The sequence below is a fragment of the Phaseolus vulgaris genome, chromosome 1, assembly GCF_000499845.2.
Source record: "Phaseolus vulgaris cultivar G19833 chromosome 1, P. vulgaris v2.0, whole genome shotgun sequence".
NCBI lineage: Eukaryota > Viridiplantae > Streptophyta > Magnoliopsida > Fabales > Fabaceae > Phaseolus > Phaseolus vulgaris.
Window position 1 is genome coordinate 50,838,309 of NC_023759.2, and position 19,946 is coordinate 50,858,254.

The 19,946-nt window shown below is 32.8% G+C and overlaps 4 protein-coding genes across 4 annotated transcripts; 1 reads left to right on the forward strand and 3 right to left on the reverse strand.

The window, feature by feature from the left end:
• On the reverse strand, positions 1 to 4,851 carry LOC137815236 (U-box domain-containing protein 45-like). Its single transcript, XM_068618339.1, has 6 exons — positions 4,497 to 4,851; positions 3,539 to 3,619; positions 3,082 to 3,267; positions 2,821 to 2,928; positions 1,324 to 2,483; positions 1 to 918 (listed from the first exon to the last, which is right to left on the reverse strand). Exons 2-6 carry the CDS (start codon positions 3,587 to 3,589, stop codon positions 123 to 125), a joined length of 2,301 nt encoding a protein of 766 aa, XP_068474440.1. The 5' UTR covers positions 3,590 to 3,619; positions 4,497 to 4,851; the 3' UTR covers positions 1 to 122.
• A 4,298-nt stretch (positions 4,852 to 9,149) lies between these two features.
• LOC137815238 (uncharacterized) lies at positions 9,150 to 11,778 on the forward strand. The gene is made up of 6 exons (XM_068618342.1): positions 9,150 to 9,322; positions 9,669 to 9,715; positions 9,804 to 9,910; positions 10,509 to 10,543; positions 11,246 to 11,330; positions 11,518 to 11,778. The coding sequence occupies exons 2-5, from the start codon at positions 9,713 to 9,715 to the stop codon at positions 11,311 to 11,313; spliced, it is 213 nt and encodes a 70-aa protein (XP_068474443.1). The 5' UTR covers positions 9,150 to 9,322; positions 9,669 to 9,712; the 3' UTR covers positions 11,314 to 11,330; positions 11,518 to 11,778.
• A 342-nt stretch (positions 11,779 to 12,120) lies between these two features.
• LOC137815240 (nuclear pore complex protein NUP54) lies at positions 12,121 to 15,553 on the reverse strand. Its single transcript, XM_068618343.1, has 9 exons — positions 14,940 to 15,553; positions 14,772 to 14,825; positions 14,475 to 14,534; positions 14,268 to 14,378; positions 13,362 to 13,427; positions 13,168 to 13,254; positions 12,808 to 12,909; positions 12,578 to 12,727; positions 12,121 to 12,417 (listed from the first exon to the last, which is right to left on the reverse strand). The coding sequence occupies exons 1-9, from the start codon at positions 15,342 to 15,344 to the stop codon at positions 12,295 to 12,297; spliced, it is 1,158 nt and encodes a 385-aa protein (XP_068474444.1). The 5' UTR covers positions 15,345 to 15,553; the 3' UTR covers positions 12,121 to 12,294.
• Positions 15,554 to 17,823: 2,270 nt separating this feature from the next.
• LOC137815241 (F-box/kelch-repeat protein At1g67480-like) lies at positions 17,824 to 19,879 on the reverse strand. Its single transcript, XM_068618344.1, has 2 exons — positions 19,350 to 19,879; positions 17,824 to 18,830 (listed from the first exon to the last, which is right to left on the reverse strand). The coding sequence occupies exons 1-2, from the start codon at positions 19,877 to 19,879 to the stop codon at positions 18,203 to 18,205; spliced, it is 1,158 nt and encodes a 385-aa protein (XP_068474445.1). The 3' UTR covers positions 17,824 to 18,202.
• Between the last annotated feature and the right edge of the window lie 67 nt (positions 19,880 to 19,946).

The window sequence follows — 19,946 nt, forward strand, 5'->3', positions numbered from 1 at the left end:
TGACACATGACTGTACATCTCTTCTTTGGGAACCAAAAAGTAAGTAGCACCCGTGGAAACGGGTGAGAGTGTGAAAAGCAGGGCCAGAAAAGTTAAGAATCGAAAAGAAATTTACATGAGACTTAACACTGGTAAACAGAATAGCTCTTGCTTTTCCAGAGAAAGCTAATAGCTTTCCCTACCACCTTTCTTCTAGATATTGATTTACATAACGGTTTCGTTTCAGGAGGAGGCATAGACAAAGCACTACTTTCAGGTTCACATTCATTTGTCTTAACAGGTGAATGCTCCCGTTGTCGCTGCTCTCGGAACACCATCAAGAGTTTCTGAGCCTTTTCTCTTCCTCTCGAGGTTCCATTCACTGTTAATGACACCAACGCAGGGATAACCCCTTCTTGCAAGACCATCTCACAACATTGCTCACTTCTGTTACACAAAATCAGGAGACAAGAGGCGGCTTGCTCCTGCTCCATGAGCTCGCCGGTATCCAGCGTGGAAGCCAAGGCACTTATGAGTGCAGGAGCCATCATCATTTGCTCTCTTCCTGCTGGAGAAACAGCCAAATTTATCAAAACAGCGAGGCATTTTTCTGTCACAGTGCAATCACCCTGGTCTACTACAAGAAGGGATTGTAGGCTATCAATGATGCCAGATGAAAGGAGATGTGGAATGTTGGAGGACAAAGTAGAAAGGTTATAGAGTGCATGGAGGGAATCTATCTTGCACTGGACTTCTGTCTTGGTGTGAAGAATCTGGATAAGGAACTGGACAGCCTGACTCGTGCCGATCACGTCCTTGGCTTCTTCAAGGCAAGAAAGATTCAGATACAGGGCGGCTACACAACCATAGGAACTAGTTTTTGATATCATGTCCTCCAACAGCGACAGGATTCCTGCTGATAACATAATTTCCTTATTTCTGTAGAAAAATGAAAAAGTGGGCAACCTTGTGTTATTGATGATTTACAGAAAAAAATTCTATTATTTCTTAACAAACTTGATTGCAACATACTGACTAAAGGGTATAATTCAAGATGGACATCAATAATTTTGCAAATTAAAAGGTTTTGCTGGACCAATGCCACTGTATTTTACTGAAACACAGGTCGACCAAAAATGACAGCTGCTGATATATGGGTAAAAGCTCTTTGAGTGGGAAAGGATGAACAGAACTTGATTGTTGTGAAACTGAAGACTTTTTAACCACAAGAAAACAATGCGGTTATGCTATTGAATAAATGTAAGTTGTCAATTTTGAAATAACAATAACTTTTAATTTTTTAATTGTATTAAAAGCAGTTTTACTTTACCATTCAATACACACCTGTTGTTATTCACAGCCAGGTTGAACAGAGCCATGGCTCCATTTTCAAGAGCCGTCACATCTCCTTCGTGCACAGCTGATTGCAGAAATTGCATAAGTGCATCAACAAATCCATTAGCCCCCATAAAAATCCTGGCTTCCTCGTCATCACGCAGCAACAGCCTCAACTGTTCAACAACTTTGCACTTCCTCTTCCAATTGTCCCCTTCTGACAAGACTTTAAGAAAACTAAGATACCGCTCATGATCTTCCTCTTGTGCAGAAAAATCTTCAGCTGCTTTCCCCCCCATTTGCTCTGAGATACCACTCTCTTCTACAGGAACAACTTTGACACCCTTCAACTGGAAAGAGCCAACACTGTTTGCAGATCTTGAATTTGTGGATTCAGTATCTGATAATGCCAACCTCCAGTAGTTAAAATCAAGAGATTCAGGAGGACCTTCAGGAATAGCAACTCCATTCTGTTCACACCAACTAGCCACAAGACCCTTAACACAGTAATTAGGAGTCAATGAAAGATGTGAAAGTTTCTGTTGCGTCTTTGGGCAGGTCTTGTGCCCATCTCTAAACCATTTCTCTATGCAAACCCTTTCATATGTTTGCCCAGAAGCAATTATAACAGGATCACTCATAAGTTGCAGAGATATTGGGCATCGTAACTCTTCAGGCAAAGCGAGCATCTGCCCTGATTCCCTATTACTTGGCTTAAAGTTAAAGGAACTAAGTTTTGAAAGCTGTCTGTCAAAGACATGACAATGACCACCAGTACTGCCATCCTCAAGAGATCTCTGAACAGTGGGAGAACAAGGTTGAGAACCCTGAGAATCATTATCATCAGAGAACTCACTTCTAAATAATTTGGAATATTTCCTCATAAGGTGTAAAAGGTAAGCAATAATTGATTCTTTCCGCCTATCATCCTCAGCTCGAGCTCTTTCTATGAGTTTTTTTAGAGATCTTCTTTCTGCAAGAGCTGCTCTTGAAGAAGTGATTCCAATAGTAGTAGCAGCTAGATGAAAACATTCAAGTTCACCACTGTCATTAGAGTCATTAAGCTTTCTTCCCTTTTGAAGCAATGCAATTAAATCATCCCCAACTTGCTTCTCTGACGGATCAAGTGCAAATACCGTACTTGAAAGTTCATTCACAATTTCATCAATCTGAACAAATGTCATTTAAAAAAATCAAACTGTGAAGATGACTTGAAAAGTGTACCATTTTGCATGTGTGTTTAGATAAAAGTGTCAGAATGCTGAGAAAGCTGAATTCACAGTAATGCAAATAACATGGCTTTTTAATTATTGTGTAAAGAACACGTAAAAGCTCATAAAATAGGTTCCCCCTTGCTCAGATAATCAAAAAGCAATTAGCAAGGCAGAGTAAAAGTGACTACGTAGTAGAGCCAGAATACAGAATGATGAACCTAGAATGGGGGTTGCAAATATAAAAAAGAAAAAAATAGAGAGAACCATAAGCCATATTGTTGAAATTTCTCACCTGACAACCAATAGATTGAGGAACAATATCTTCCACTCGTTTAAGACTATCCTCAAGAGCACATTTAGCCTTTTCAAATTTTAGAAGAACAGAATCCGCGGTTATAGCCTGCACCATAAGTGAAGTCATAAGATACTCTGCAAAATGTCTTACAGATCAAATAACCTTCTCAACCAACATAAAGTAACATTTATGAAGAGCTAAGGTAAATTACATCAGCCTCACACACCAGGAGGTAAAGTTGTACAAAAATAATCTTACCAAGTAAAGTTTACTAGATTCTGAGCAGTGTCGAAGAACATTCTTTGCCTTTTCTAAGGCTACATGCAATGAGCATAATGCCTGAATTCCAGATTTGCTCCTAGGCCTAGCTGCTTCTAAAGAAGGAAATAATAACAATATCTTGCAGTATATTGCAGAAAGACACTTGCACATTTCTCCATGTAACTGCACAAGGGAAAAAATATATATATATTGGTTAGGTGATAGGTCATCTTCACTTAAGTCACACATAAAAAGAAAATTATTCAAATGAGCTTCAAACAGTGTTTGTACCCAAAAAGGAAATTGACTAATACAAAAGCAATTTGTCTCCTCAGTTATACCTTAGTATAAACACCTCAAACAATCTAAGTACTTGTTTTACAAGGTATTAATTTACAATAAAGCATTAGAGTCCAAAACATAACTTGTAATAATTAAAGATATATCATCATACCTTGGCATCGCTTGCTGCAAAAAGATTTTCTTCAACCTCGGCAATATCCATTATATAAACTTAGGCGCTAACTATCCTCAACTGTATACATTATTAAGCAGGATCAAAAAGATTAAAGAAATAAAGTTAGTAAAGTAGGATAAAAATGAATGCTAAACAAGTTTAGAATAAAAAATCAGTCAAACTGCTGCAACCAACTAACTGAACATTCTACTACAAAAGTAGGTAGCAAGTTCATGATAATAACCATAATTCAGAGAATTTAATATTTAACAACAATTAGGGGGACAAGTTCTTCATTCTCTTCTTTATATGCAAAAACCATAAAGTTTCACGCTATCCTCCTTACAAACAAATTAAAAAAAAATATTTGTTAAGAATACGCTACGACGCATTCAATTTATACAATGAAACAAGCCAAAAAATATGTAACCGAAAAAGATATAGTCAAATCAGTGAGGAATTAGATTTGCTAAACCCCCGCTTAAATTTAAAATAAACAAACAACTGCCACTTTCTGTTTTCAGCATTTTCTCTGCATCCAACTCACGAGACTGGTAAAAAATAAGTAAACAGGCGAATTTTATTTTTTTTGTGGAAATGACATCACGAAAAACTATACACCAACAGCTAAATTCCATAATAGACTGAATTAAGACAAAAACGGAAAACGCAACCAAATCAATTTAACATTATTCCGTCGAAGGAGAAGAGAAAAGGCGATTGAAAACAAATTCAGGACGTGCAAATTTAAAAAACACATTCATATCTTCATAATTCCACAAAAGAACACAATCACGAGCTGAGATCTTCACTCAAATTCACAACCAGATCACATTCGGCAATAGAAATCGAAAAAACACGTTAATCGTTGAAATTTAAACTTCCGAAAGAAGAGGAAGGAAGAGATTCGGAATCAGAGAGAGTTAGTTAGGGTTTAGGAGAAGAGAAAACTCACCAGAAGAAGAGGAAAAAAGAGAGGGAACGAAACGAAGCATGAGAAGAGGAATGAAAACGCGGGTTATGAGATTAGTAGAAAATTGAGGATCTGTGAATTGAGTTGGTTATGGAGAGACAGAGAGAGACAGGTATGGAGGTTGAAAGCGGAGAAGAAATCGTTGGAGGAAGCGCACGAGGACAGAGGGGACAAAGGGAAAGAGGAAATGCAAACTCAGAAGAATGTGAGAGAGAATAGATCACACATTTCCCCTTTCCCCTTCTTCCCTTTCAACCGTAACAAACTCTGCAAAAAAAAAATTCATCAAAATCAAAACTTTAAATGCTTCTCTTCTTAATACTTTAGTTAATTATTAATTACTCTCTTTAACCCTAGATATAAGATTATTTATAAATTATTGATCAGTTTAACTAATAATTTATTTCTAGTCGTAATACTTTTCTGAAAATATATTAAAATTATTTTTTGTTTAAATAAATATTAACATGTGGACAGAAAATAATAGCTGCTAAAAAAAAGACAGCACATGAAATTGTAATATTTATTTATTTATTTAGAGTTTTAGTCTTTAAGTTTTAAAAACGACACAGTTTTATTCTAATTTTTTATTTTATACATGTGTATTTTTAAATTTAAATTAGTCAAATTCTTGTTTTATCTCAAATAAACATGCGATCTCTAATAAGTGACATAAAATAAATAACTAATAATATCTGATATTTATATTTAAAAACATTAATATAGTATCAACGTAAATTATAGAATTTTAAATAATTAATTTTAAATGGAAAGTAATATTTATTATTAAATTATGTCAATAATAAAACCAGATATAAGAAGAAAGAAAGAAAATATTATCATATATAAAGTAAAGAAAATAACTCATAAAATGTACAATAAAAAAATACTTACAACTCATATTTTACATTATACTTATTATGTTTTATGTTCTTATTAACTTGAGTCTCGAATATTTTCTAGAAGTGGAACTCATCCATTTTCTTAAAGTCCAAAAAGTTCGCAAGGTTTTAGTCTGCCGGTGGAACTCATTAAATTTTAACCGATCTGAATTAAATGATTTAAGTTTAATATCGTCAATACTCTTATCTCAAACCATACCAAAATAATGAGTTTATTTTATATTAAGAAAACAAAATTATAAAGCAAGAAAACTAAAATAAACTAAGACCACCGTTTAATTTGGTTATTATTTATGAACCAGGGCAATTAATTAGATGTTTTGATTAAAATATAATTAAGATAAAGATAAGTTGGGGACAAATTTTGGCTTTTTAAGAATGAAAATAATGTTGTTTTTTTCTCTCTCTCCCGCTTCACCGGCCGACACTAGCCGACCTCCACATTTGTCGCATAGCAAACCTGTCATTTGTCGTGATAGTTGCTCGGTAACAAAATTGTCCCTTTCATTGCTTTTTTTCTTTTCAAAACTAACCAAAATCTTCAGGATCTATCCGACAACTACTTTTTTAAGATGTTGAGTACACAAATAATGGATCAAAAAATATCTTCTTTGTTTATTTATTGTTCTGATACTGTTTAACTGCTATTAATGTTAGTATTATGTTCCTAAATCGTCATTGTTTTGCAATGCAATTTGACAAGACCGTGAGAGAAATTTGTCTCCACCGTCCCATGGAAACTTGTGAATTCAATTAAAAAAAAAAGCAGATACATGTGCTTCTTGTATTAAATTTCACCCATGTTTTTTTGTTATTTAAATAAGCCATTTTTTTATGAGCTGTTGTAGGATTAGTTTATCAATGTTATTCAAAATATATATATATATATAATTTTATTTTTATTACTTTTTTCAAACGGGATTAGAGTTAAGAGAATGATTGTTATTCTTTTTGGGTCGGTCGGTCTATTTTTTTTCTTTTTTCTTTAAATGATCTTCGTACTCTCCTTTAGTATATCAATGTTATTCAATATATATATATATATAATATATATTGATTACTTTTTTCGAACGGGATTAGAGTCAAGATAATGATTGTCTTTCTTTTTGGGTCGGTCAATCTACTTTTCTCTCCTCCTTCTTGAAATGATCTTCATACTCTCCTTTAGTTGTTCTACTATTCGTTTTCATGAACTCCAAATTTAGATTATACATGTAAAAAACACTCAGACGTTTGAGTAAGATTTGTACTTATTAATAAAAAACTCAAAGAAAATACGATAAGAAAACTTATTATACCAATGAAACTACTTTCTATGAATAAAGTATGAGTTAGCAAACTTATCAACACATGTATTCTCTTTATGGAAAATGTGGGAAACCCTAAACCTGATTTTCCACATTAACGGTTTCACACATTACAAAGCATCAAAGGAACATTAGTCTTGACATTAAATGCAGCACAAACCATGACATAACAACATTCAAGTTATAAACTAGTAAGACTCGTATTTTAAGTTTGTTCAATAGCATATATAACTCCATAAAACTCCGCAACCAAAGTAACTTGAACATCAAGAAAAACAGAGAAACCATCAATAAATTATCTCATACTCTCACGAAAAATATCACCATAAGTAGCAAGATCAAGAGAACTCCTAACAACACCATCAATATTTATTTTAACCCAACTTGAAGTAGAAAACCCTCATCAAGCAAAAACTAATATTTTTAATTTAGAACATAAAATTCTATATGAAAAGCATACAAAAATTCTAAAAGTCAAATGTACTATAGAAGGTATTCCACACCTTGTATTTTAAGTCATTGTCACCTCAATGAAACTCTTACACAAATATTTAGGTCTACAAATCTTGCAAATATTTGACATACAAAACTATTCCACACTTTAAAGAGCCTCACCACATTCATATGGACAAAACTTTTATGCACATAAGTACACCAATTAGTCTTCAAAATCTAAATTACATTAATCATGCCCTATGATAAAATATTTAATGCAAAATCAACTGAGAGTTCAACATTAAACTAAAATGTTATGTTAAAATTAGAACATCTAAACTCCAAACTTAAAATGATTCAAAAAGATCAATATCAATTCAAAAGTGTCACTAAATTTTGGCATATATGTGTTAATTTCAATATTTTATTAATTTACCAAACCCAACCAATAATACCAACATCATTTGTTTGATTTTTTAATTTGACTCCATCGTCCCTTGTAGTTGTTGAGATTTGTCTGAAACATTGAAGTGAATCTTTTTAATGGCAGCAAATGTTACCACGTAGTAGCATGAAAGAGAAAAATGACCAAAAATTTGTCTCTATATATCTGAAATGTGGCACAAACCAGACCACGTTACTCTGATTTTAACCACAAATGTAGGAATCATAGTCCCACAAATCAGTAGGGATGATGAGTTTCTGTCTTTGTGTTCATCAAGGGTCAACCTGAAACTTCCAATTCATAATTTGAGCATAAATAATCTAAAGGTTTAATTGTTAATTTTCTCTTATTAATTATATATATATATATATGTAATTTTAGTTTCTTAGTTCTTTTAATTATTTGTGTCAGAGCATATTTTTAACATTATTTTCTTTTGCAATCCATAATATTGTTTCGGATACAATATATATTATAAAAGAATCTTATTGCTTCTCATCATAAGTAAATTTAACGTTATTATCAATTACATTTACTGAAAAAAATAAACCTTTCATTTTAGCATAAGAATATATGTAATGATTTTTTAAAGTGTTAAAATATAACATATATAAAAAAGTTAAAGCAATATTATTTGAAATTGATGGCAAGTAAAAAATAAAAAAAAATAGTTTTTATATCGACAATTTAGTGATATAAATTAAATTATGTAAGAAACCGGATGTAGTTATTATCAAATCTAAGTAATCACTCAAATATTAAAAATCAATATTAAGTTTTATAATGGTGTTTTCGATAAATTAAATGTTAATCTCTTATGGAACTAAATTATGTTCTTATTAATGAAATACCCGTAGCGTCTAGCCAAATGTTCCACCTAAACTTTGATGTAGCCCATAGATTACAAGAACAAACTACTATAATTATATAAAAAAATTAGAATTAGTGAAAGAAGTTATAAAGATAAAAGTGAAAAAATTATAAATAATTTACATTCTCTTTGTACATGCAATAAACTAAAGAAATTTAGTTAAAATTTATTGTAAATTATATATCACCTTATGTGTTTAATTGCTGTAAGTATACAAAAGAAAATAAATATACTACTAAATGTTAATAATTTCATTTGTAATTATTCCTTTAGTAAAACTTAACAAAAAAGCTGGTTTGCCCGAGAGGTTAAGGGGAAGACTTAAGATCTTCTGCAGTCAACTGCGCATGGGTTCGAACCCCATAGGCAGCATTTTTTCTTTTACAAATTGTTTTAATTATACATACATACGTATTAAAAAAAATTATTCTTTTAACTTTGTAATCATAATCAAAATTTAAAAAATAAATTCAAATTTTACAAATATTAATATATTTTTTTTAAAAATTATATTAAAATCGTATTAAAATTATCAAAAATTTAAAAAACCATATATCATGATTTATTTTGTGATTTTGACAATATTCTCTCAAATTCTAAATACCACAAGTTCAAACTACTTATTTCCTTATAAAAAAACAATATTTTAAAATGTTTTATAAAATTTTATTATTTCACAAACGAAAATAACCTCTGAAAAAAAAGTAAGGGGAAGCGATGAAGTAAAGAACAGAACTAAACACTAACGGGACCAAAAGGTATTCTTCCGGCGAAGAACCACGATTCTATCACCGGAAATTCTCACGATCACATTTCTTCTGTCACCGGAACTCGCAACTTCGATTCGGGTAATTGATTTATTCGTTTTTGTTCTTTCTCTGCTTTTATTTCAAATCACTGTTTCACGCTGCTTTCACACGCTGCTTCACCGTTTTTGTTTCATCCATAAACTCATTTTACGTAGATCCATGATCAATTCCGCTTTGACCTATTGTATCCTAAATTCAAAATCTCACAATCCTTTAGCTATTGAGGATCTACTCGTTTCGTCATTATTGTTCTTCTTTTTAGGGTTTACTTTTTAAAATTGAGTTTCGTGATTGAACTTGATCGATACACTGTTTAGTTACTTGCACTATTGCATATTGTTTTGTGTGACAGGCCTAATGTGATTGTTGATGGAATCTTTTGTAGGGAGGAGGAAGGTGAAGATTGGTAAATTCTAAGAATACGTTGAGATGGTGAGGGAACTGAAAATTTTGAATCATTGTGATTTAATCCGTGGAATGCTTGTTCATTGCGTTTGACATCCGTTGTGTTGTGTTTCAGTCAGCGCTTTTCAATTTCCACTCATTTCTAACTGTGATACTTCTGGGGATATGTGCCTGCACTTATTTCAAGATGCAGTTTCCTGCAATCCTAGACCAGAAAACTGGGTATATATGTTTTCATCTCTTGCCATATGTAAATATGAGCTGTAATGCATATACAATTTATGCGTATGTTGACAATGCTTCATTCGAGTAGCATCGCTGTGTAGGTCTTATTTTCAATATTGGTTTTGGTGCAATGTTGTTAGTAGTGAGCAATACCATATTTTGCAATGTTCTTATGTATGTTTGGACAATAAAGGGAGAGGAGGGGAAGGAAAATAAAAGTTTACCTTGAACCTTTTGTCTTGTTTGCGAGAGTTGATGAAAATATTAAAAGAAAACGGGGGATTATCATGTCACTCATGAAAATACCCCCCTTGCTAATTTTATGAACTTTTTGAACTTCCTCTAAAAGTAATTTTGAACTTTCGAAAGAAAGGGATAGAATTTTCTTGTTAACCATACATTCTTTTCCCACACCCTTCCTTTTTATTCTCAAGTGTTTGATAGTTTGTACATCTGAATTTTACATGTTCAAAATTCAATGTATCATGAGGCTTTTACCCTTGCTCCATTAGACGTACATCTTGCAATAGAGTTTTCATTCTTTATAACAGATTTTTAGAACTTGCTGACAAGACATGCATGCTTTTGCTGACAGATTTCGTGGTTTCTTCTGGAAGGCGGCAAGAATAGGTAGATATCTCTTGTTTGATTTGCTACTACATTGTTATTGTTTACATCTGCTTTTGAATGCACTTTCCTGGTTATCCTAGAAATTTTCGTTTGATATCCTATATGATGATTTTTTGCTTTCCCCCCATGTGATTAATACCTTAACGGCATCAGATTTGTCAAGTTTGACATATTGTAACTTGGATCAAAGAACATACTTGTGTTCATGACTTGTCCACTGGCAGTATAAAACGTTATTTTACTCATTTTACTTATGTACTACACCGGTAATTGTGGCTTTTACAGTCTCAAAATTTTTTGTATGTGTTTCATACTTATGTAATTTTTTTTATCAATCCTTTAGTCATTATGAAACATTCTTCTCAATTAAGTATGTACTATATCCTTATTTAAAAAATTCATCATTTTGATGCTATTTGTCATTTTCATAAATCTTCTTTTGGTTGGTATGGAACTCTCGTTCTCAATAATTCCACATCCTCGATTCCTTGTGTGCTTCAAAATGCTACATTACAGTGTCATTCCAAAGCTGTTTGTGACATGGCTACTAGAATTCTAACCTGGCCATGTAGTTCTTGAATTTGTTTTTTCATATATACTGTCTCTGTCAGGGTGTATGTCCCCTTTAGAATTGTATATTTCATGAGATGTGGAATTTAATCACTGATCTTATCTTGACTATGCGCGTGATTGTTAATACAGGTGAACGGTTAAGCCCGTGGGTAGCTGTGGGTTGCTTTATGATGGGTGTTTCAATAATATTCTTCTAAGCTTTGTTTACTCAATAGTAAGTTATATTATTTTTTTATGCCCAAATATCATAGTTGTCAGAAACTAATGACAAGGAATACATAATGAGTAATTTTCTGGCGTACATAAATATTAAACACAGTTTCTAAGCCGTATATAGGAATGACACCTCCTTTCATTGGTAATGGTCAACAATAACAATTTTGAAATTTGATGCATTGCAGGGGGCGTCCATTCTATGGGTCTACAGCAGTTTTATGCGCAAATTGCAGACATACGAAATGGGAGTTTGTACTTACGATTTCATCGGAGTCCTTGACACAAATTTGTTCCACCATATTGTTAATTATTTTTTATTTGTTGTTGAAACTAAGTGGAGCTTTTGCCATTAATCCCCACAGTGAATGTCACTACATGAAATTCAAATTGCTACTTATGATGGGGGATCTTGCTAATGTGATAGCTTTGTCCAAATTTTTTGAACATGATGATGCCTTCGAATCTGAACTACGCTGCTGATATTATATTAACCATATTAACTAGATAGATTAATCGTATCGCAGCTACAAAGATTGACAGCGTGAATGCTTTAAATTGAATAGTTAAACACTCCCAACAATAATTGAAATGATGATGCCTTATTTTGTTAAGGAAACTATAGATATTAGAAAAAGTTGTTTTTTCGAAAATTTTAAATTAAGAATGATTAGTCAGAACTTACACGTTAACTAAAACTTAAAAGGTTTAAGAGTATAGTCTGACCAACCTTAAAAAAAGAAAAATACCCATCATTCGCAAATTTTTGGTTTTGTTATCATTGGCAAAAGTTTGCAATGTGTAACCAATCAATTTGCATAACGTTTTCTCTGCACTCAGCAGCGGAAGGAGTACACTATTTTTGTGCTCTTGTTACATTAGTTACCAAACCATGATACATTAGAAAAACTATATAATAAAATGTGAATACAACGCAAGAATGTTCTAGGTTTTCTAGACTAAGTTCAAATTAAATTCTCATTTTCAATTCTTCCTGTGTCATCAGTGATCATAATCTCCATATCCCGTATATCTCGCTTCAGAACACCACCAAGTCTTGCAATGGCCTCCATTTGCTGTTGTAAAACCTGTTCGCACAAAATAGGGCATCGTCATATTCAATTCTTTGAATTATCATGTGCATTATCTCATACAAATAATACTTTTTAAAAAAAAATAAAAATGGAAAATCAAGATTCAAGATTCAAGATGTTAAATAGTAAATCTCTCAAATTGGTTGCATCTTACCTCCTGTAGGTCAGCAAGACTCTGATCATGAATTTTGGTTGAACCTGGAAGGTAAACGGAGCTGCCAAATCCATTGCTATTAGCTTTAACACGAGATACAGTTAGCAGATTTTGTACCCTTCTAGACAGCTCTGCTCCAGATCCTTTCAGCTGAGAACATATTTCAATATAAGTTCCATCTCCAGCAACAGAGCAAAAAGACAGAAAATGGTGTTGGATAAATTTTTTACCTGTCTTGTTATTGTGGCTAATTTCTCAGCAAGTTCAGCTTCCCCTTTCGTTAAGGGTATGCGGCAGCCTTTTCCCTCCAATGCCTCCACTATTCTCATTACCTTGAAACACAGCATGAGAAGATATACATAAGGAGCAACAGATGAAAATCCAAAGCCTGAGACAAGCTAATTCTCAAATTGACTTTCAGGATAGAGAACTACAGTAGGGGCATATAATTGGAGGGGAACACTAGACAAATTAAGTAATGTAAAAACTTTATATAACTGCTTATTGCAGTAATTCTGTGCAGGGAGAATCGATTCATTCTACAATGGGGAAAACAGTTTCATTCACAAACAAATAGCAGTTGTCCCTACTCTTAAAAGACGTTGCTGGAGAATTTGTTCTTTTTGTTTTAGTCTTTGAATCCATGGCAGAGTATCAGCCTGAAAATGTCTTTGGAGCTGCAAAAACATCAAACAATTGGAAAGAAAAATCAACAACAGTGCATGGTAAAAAAACCAGTATCACATTAACACGGCTCCGGTCCAAGCAAAGGGGAGTGCAGTACCATTTTAACATTGCTTTGGGTCATACGCAATCTCTCTGCATCAGAAATAATGACTTCATCTTGTATCTGCATGACAATGTGAGCAAAAATGTATCCTCAGAGCTTAGATTATACCCAATCCTCGTACTTCAACAACTTTTATATAAAAAACTGAAAGATTCTCCCTTTTACACATCAAATACTGACTGGTGGGTACATTAAAAAATTCAATACTCAAAGCATCACTAAATAATATTGGCTACAAACAATGTTTGACACATTTGATTAAACATTGTTTTCTTTGTCAAAATCTTGGTCCTCTGCTAATCTTATAAACAACTTTTGCATATAAACGATGTTCACTTGTCAGGTATCATCAATGCTAATGATGTGCACTAAATTTTGAAATTGATGACTGTTTATATGAGATATCTAAACACTGAATTACAGAAACTGGCAAAAGTTTCAGATAAACCTTGATTTTCTCAAAAGATTATATGTTTAACTTACTGGTACTATTCTAGTAGTTAACCTATCAATATCTATACATTTCTACAGTATATATTACAATCGCTAGAAGTTTATGTTTTCTTTGCGTATCTAATGGCAGGCAAAGTGGAACAAATTGCGTAAAATGAAATAAATTTGCCATTACTGTTTCCATATTATGTGGTGGGATGGAAGAAAGTTATCATTTAACAGTTTGGGAAGTGTAAAAAATGTGTAAGGAGATCACGAAACAAGAAAGTTTCATCCCACACCCCAAATTGGGAGGAGTAAAACCAGGCATTGGATGAAATTTAATTGGAACTTGGAATAGCATCCAAGTTTAAATAATTCAAAACAACCGCAAGTAGTATCATTTCATTCCACTTTCCTTTGTTCTATTCCTTTCTATCAATTCAAACATAGCCTAATAAAGCTTACCTTGAGGCGTTGCGAAAGATCCTTAAAACCCTGGGCAAGCTGTGGCCACAGACGTTCTCTATCCGCACTGTCCATACCCTCAAGCTTCCCCATTGCCTCCGCCCACATGATCTAGCAACCATAAACTATTCCCATAATTAGCCATGCTGGAAAAGGGTAAAAGAACCTCCCAACTATAATCTTTACTAGAAGAAAAAAAAAACTTACGTCTGATACACCAGCAGGCTTCACTCTAAACTGTGGTTCTGTTACACTGAACAACAAATGCTGAACAACACAAAAACACCAACGTGAGAAAAAATAATGAAGACCAACAAGTGCAATTCTAGCATTCACCACATGGCATCAGAAAATACTACTGGTAATGTAGACTTGGACTTGAACCCTAATTTCAAAATTAGGAAGAAAAAAATGCGCATAATATTAACCCTGCTCATTACACAAATGGGGGCAAACACTAAAAACAAGAACTTAACAAAGGAGACATTTTTGTATCTATTATACCTTAAAAGCGTACTTGGGGTTTCCAGGATCTTCCTTGTATGCATCAACGATTGTCTTGTGGCCCAACATGAAAACACAAAATTAATCAACAAAAAAATTCAAAAGCAAAAATTCGATAAAGAAAATGAAAAAACTGGATTATGAAAGAAAAAAAGAAAAAAAAAATACCTGAACATCGCGATCGGCGAGAGAGAAAGAAACCGGTGCTACGTTAGCCATCTGAGTGGTTAATTGCGCATTTGAGAAAGGCGAGGGTTGCGGCGCTGCGAGAGAATTTTGAAAGCCGAAAGCAGAAGAAGTTGGTTGTTGTTGAAACAGTGGAGTTTGTTGCTGCTGCTGCTGCTGCTGTTGTGGTTGAGAAGAAAAAGGCGTGGAGAAGAGGGAGGAACCGAATGCAGGGGTAGAAGAAGCGCCAAACCCTGGTGTGGAAGATGGGGTTCCGAATGCAGGGGTGGAAGAAGGGGTAGCAAAAGAAGGGGTTCCGAAGGCGGGGGTAGAAGAAGGGGTTCCGAATGCAGGGGTTGAAGAAGGGGTGCCGAAGGGAGATGGAGAAGGTTGAGCGGAGCCAAACATGGTGTTGTTGTGAAAACGACGATAGATTGTGGAAAGAGCGAAATGGAAGATGAGATTGGTGTTGATTTGTCTCTCCCAAGTTCAAAGAAAAAAGCGCGGTCGAGTGCGTGATGCAGTGCACACAAGGTGTTCGACGAAATGTTTGTTTGAAGAGAGCGGCTACTAGTGACAGTGTAATGACAAATAATATAAGGACACTGATATATTACACGTAACAAAATACACTTTACACCTTAATAAATTAATATTTTATTTGTTTTTATTTTATTTTGTAATTTAAAAATATTATTATATTATTATAAATAGTGTCAAATATATATATATGTTATTTACTGTTAAAATTTCTGATAAAATAACTACTTCCTCTCTCGTAATAATGTTTTCTTTGGTTTTTTTTATGCTGATAAAACAACTTAACAAATGGAGGAAAAGAGAATTGTGATTTTATAAAATTAATTTTATTTTAACAAGTAGAAAATAAAGAGTGAATTCACAAAAAAATCAATTAAACGTAAAATATGCATGATAAATAATAAAAAGTTAACATTCAATGTACAACTATTATTAGTTAATTTATGAATTTAATTAATTTAATGGGAACATAATCAAGCTAGAAATAACCTTTTTAAAATGATAATTGAGTGGTTAAAATGAGAATCTAATTTCTAATATTATTAGGGTATGCTACTCTTGATATGTTGTGTCTGGAAAGATAATAGAAAATAAATCCTTATACATAAGTATTTGAAAATGTAAATATACAATTGCATAAAAAGTGAAAAGTTTTTATTTTATTTAGAAAAATAGTCTTAATATTTTATTAAACTGTAACATTTTTTGATTCAATTTACTTATGTATTATTATCTATCATTACATGTAAAATTTTACATATATACAAATATTTACATACCAAGTCATAATAGCAGCAAATTTTTAAAAATATATTAAAATTTAAGTTTGTATTCGAGATATTAGTTGATAGTTTTTAGTCAATAACATATCATTATTTCACATTAAAACTTACAATGTTTTTTATTACTTACTATTATACTAACTTTTAATTTCTCTATGATTTGAGTTGTGGTTTATGTTTCTTATTTTTATAAAATAAATACTTTACAAAGTTTGAATTGTCACACTATAAATACGTATAGTTATCACCTTTACTTAAAAATTCCTTTAACATGGATTTATGAATATATAATACATAATAAAAAAGTATAACAACTAGGAATGATGCTTTTCTATTCACATGTCATATTCTAAATTAAATTAAAAATATGAAACAATGCAACCATTTCAATTCATCTATAAAAAATAATATTTTTTTTAGTAAGAGTATGGGTACAAAAAGTTGAAGAATAAATTGGCCCAACATCACATTAAGGGGGGATTATGTTTGGGCTAAATATACAAAGGTTAGAATTCTCATTTTCAAACTTATAGGAGTGTAATTAGTAATTGTAGAAATATAAAAAGCAAATGTTATTTTGAGTTTGATTAATGATAGTACATTCTTACTACATCCCATACTTTCTTTTACCACCCCTCGAAATCTCATAATCAATTCAAAACTATATTATAGACTGCAGAATCTAAAACTATATTCTAAATTAGCTATTTTAAAATATTTTAAATTATATAATATAAAAATATTTCGGATGGTATAATTTAAAATATAACATATAATTCCAGGATATCTATTTTGAAAATGTTTTAAATTGTCAAATTCAAAATATAATTTGGAAAAATCACCATGCATTACCTAATTCATAAACTATTACTAAGATAATAATTATAAATTTCTCTAAATAAGAAATCCAAAATATATTATTAGATAAACAGTCGCAAAACCTATCGGAAATATGTAACCTGTTGGACTTATTTTGAAATAAATGAGATATTTTATTTATTTTGGTAATCAACAAGAATATTTTAATAATTATTTATTTTTGAGAATTAAAAAATATATATATTTAAATTGTTATTTCTCTTAAGTAAGTGATATGAAATTATTTAATGTAAGAAAAGTAAAACTGTTTTCATTACATTCTTCTCTCCTATCATATAACAATAAAGAAGAGGATCACGTAATTTAGACTTAAAACAATTTTTGTTCCTATTTTTGTCCAATTAATTTCGTTAAAAAAATAAAGTAATTTCATATTTATATAAGTTGGTGTTTATATTTAATAACATACATTTTTAATTTTATTAAATATAAAATCCTAAAGTAAAAACCAGATGCACTTTTTTTTTATTCATCGAAGTAAATGATGCATTAAGGGTCCATCACAAAAATCATTATATAAAGTTATGAGAAAATGATAAAAAAATATTATAATTATTGACACTATTTAACTATCCGTGTGAATGGAATGGTTGAAATTCATTGGCGTGTCACTCTCGTATCTGATATTTCACCCAATATGCTCAACTTGTTTTCGTCTCAATCATGAAGTTTGAAAGCCAACCACGTGCACCAACCTCTTCAGTTTTGGATAATAAATTCTAAAGTTGTCACTTTATTACACCAAAAAGTCCAAAAGAAAACAACAAACCCCACCACAGTTTCAAATAGTGCAAATAAAAGTTCATCATTACAAGAACAAGGGAATGCATCATAACACCAGAAACTAAGTGTCTAACAGCCACAAACAACAAAAAACACCATTAAAAACAGCCATAAGAGAAATTATTACATGTATGATATCATGTGGTCCTCACCAATCTCTACGTTTTTCATGAGTTGAAAAACGTTATTGTGTGTTTTGTAAAACTTGTTTTGGACCATGTGACATCAGACCATGTTGTCTCTCAATCCATGTCAGTAAAATGCTGAAAACTGAACATGGTTTCATGCCTTGATTGTTACACAAGACAAGCACAAACCAGATGGTTTTATGTCAGAAGTCCTCCACTCTGACCCCAGAGCTGCATTTGGATCATACAACAATGTTTGATAAGAATGTTCTGCCACCAGAGGGAAGAGCAGCAACTTTTCATCCAGCATACCAAACCGAAAACCAACACTTGTGCTCCCTGTCAATGGAACTGGTACCATTTTCCATGAATTGTCCTCTGGACTGAATATAGCCAATTTCCGCTGATTCTTCCACTCAATGCAGAACAGCTTCTTTCCCACTACTGCATGAGCTGTGACCATCACACAGCCATTCTTAATCTCACACCAGCTGTGTCTCTCAGGGTTGTATACATCAACAAACTTGGAGTTTCCAATAGTGAAGCTTGACCTTCCACCCATTACATAGAGCTTACCCTCAAATCCACAAGCAAAACAACCCCATCTCGGACGGCGAAGGCTCTCTATCAGTGTCCACTTGTCAGTTTCTGGATCATACATCTCAGCACTGGACAAACTGTCTCCATCCTCCCCATGGCCTCCAATAGCATAAACCAGGCCATTCACTTCAGCACAAGCAAAGTCATAACGAGCCACATTCATGTTCGACAATCTGCTCCAGCTGCAATGGCAGTACAGAATGGAGCAAGTCAAAACAAAATTAAAATATTAAGTGTACTTTAAGTCTAACTCAATCTTATAAAACCAGCTTATAAGGTGAGATTTGCACCAACATATATATTATAAAATATCTTAATCTCTAGTCGATCCGGGATCTCCAACACACTCCTCACGCCGAGGCTGTCAACCCATACATGAGATTACATATTATGAGTGGTCCGATAACGGTTCGATAAACCTAACAAACAATCACTATGATAGACTCGAAATGGTTCTAATACCGTATTAAGAAGTGCATTTTAAGCCTAACTCAACCTCATAAAACTAGCTTATAAAGTGAGGTTCGCACCCACATGTATACTATGAAATGTCATAATCTCTAATCGATCTGTGATGTCCAACAACACACAGAAACAAATATACAATGATAATTTTGATAGAATAGGTCCATCATTAACTAATTTCAAAGCTGAATCTATCATGAAACAACTTGTAGGTAGAATGCTAAAGGAAACCATACCTGTTGAGGCAAGAATCATATTGGTAAACCTCTGCTGAGGCAAAGGTAGTTCCTTCGATAGCTGAATAACCAGCCATAACAAGAAGTTTTCCATTAAGAACCACCACTCCAAACCCAGCCTTTTCTAGACCCGGCATTGGTGGAAGAGATCGGCATTTACGACCGAGACAATCCATAACCTCCCAATGACTTTCCTTTTCTTCACAGTCTGTTGTTAAGAAATATAGCCATTCCTCAAGCATTCCAGCCAATTTTCGCACAGTGGCGAATGCTTTGCTTCCCATAAACGATCTCCATCTCTTACAGACAGCACCCATAGCAGGGAAGTTCGAACGAGGCACAAGTGCCAGACAATACTCAGCCACATCATCAGGCAACCCGGGTAGAATAGGGCTATAATCTTCACTCATTGCATCAGGGAATAAACAATTATCATTTTGTGAAAGAGTTGATTTATCTTGATTGGTCAAATTAGTGAAACACATATTTGGCTGGATAAATCTCTTCTTTCCAACACTAAAATAAGGCATTTCTTAAACCAGCACTTATACAGAAAAATATCTTAAGGGTGTACAGATTTTTAGCAGAGATCTATCA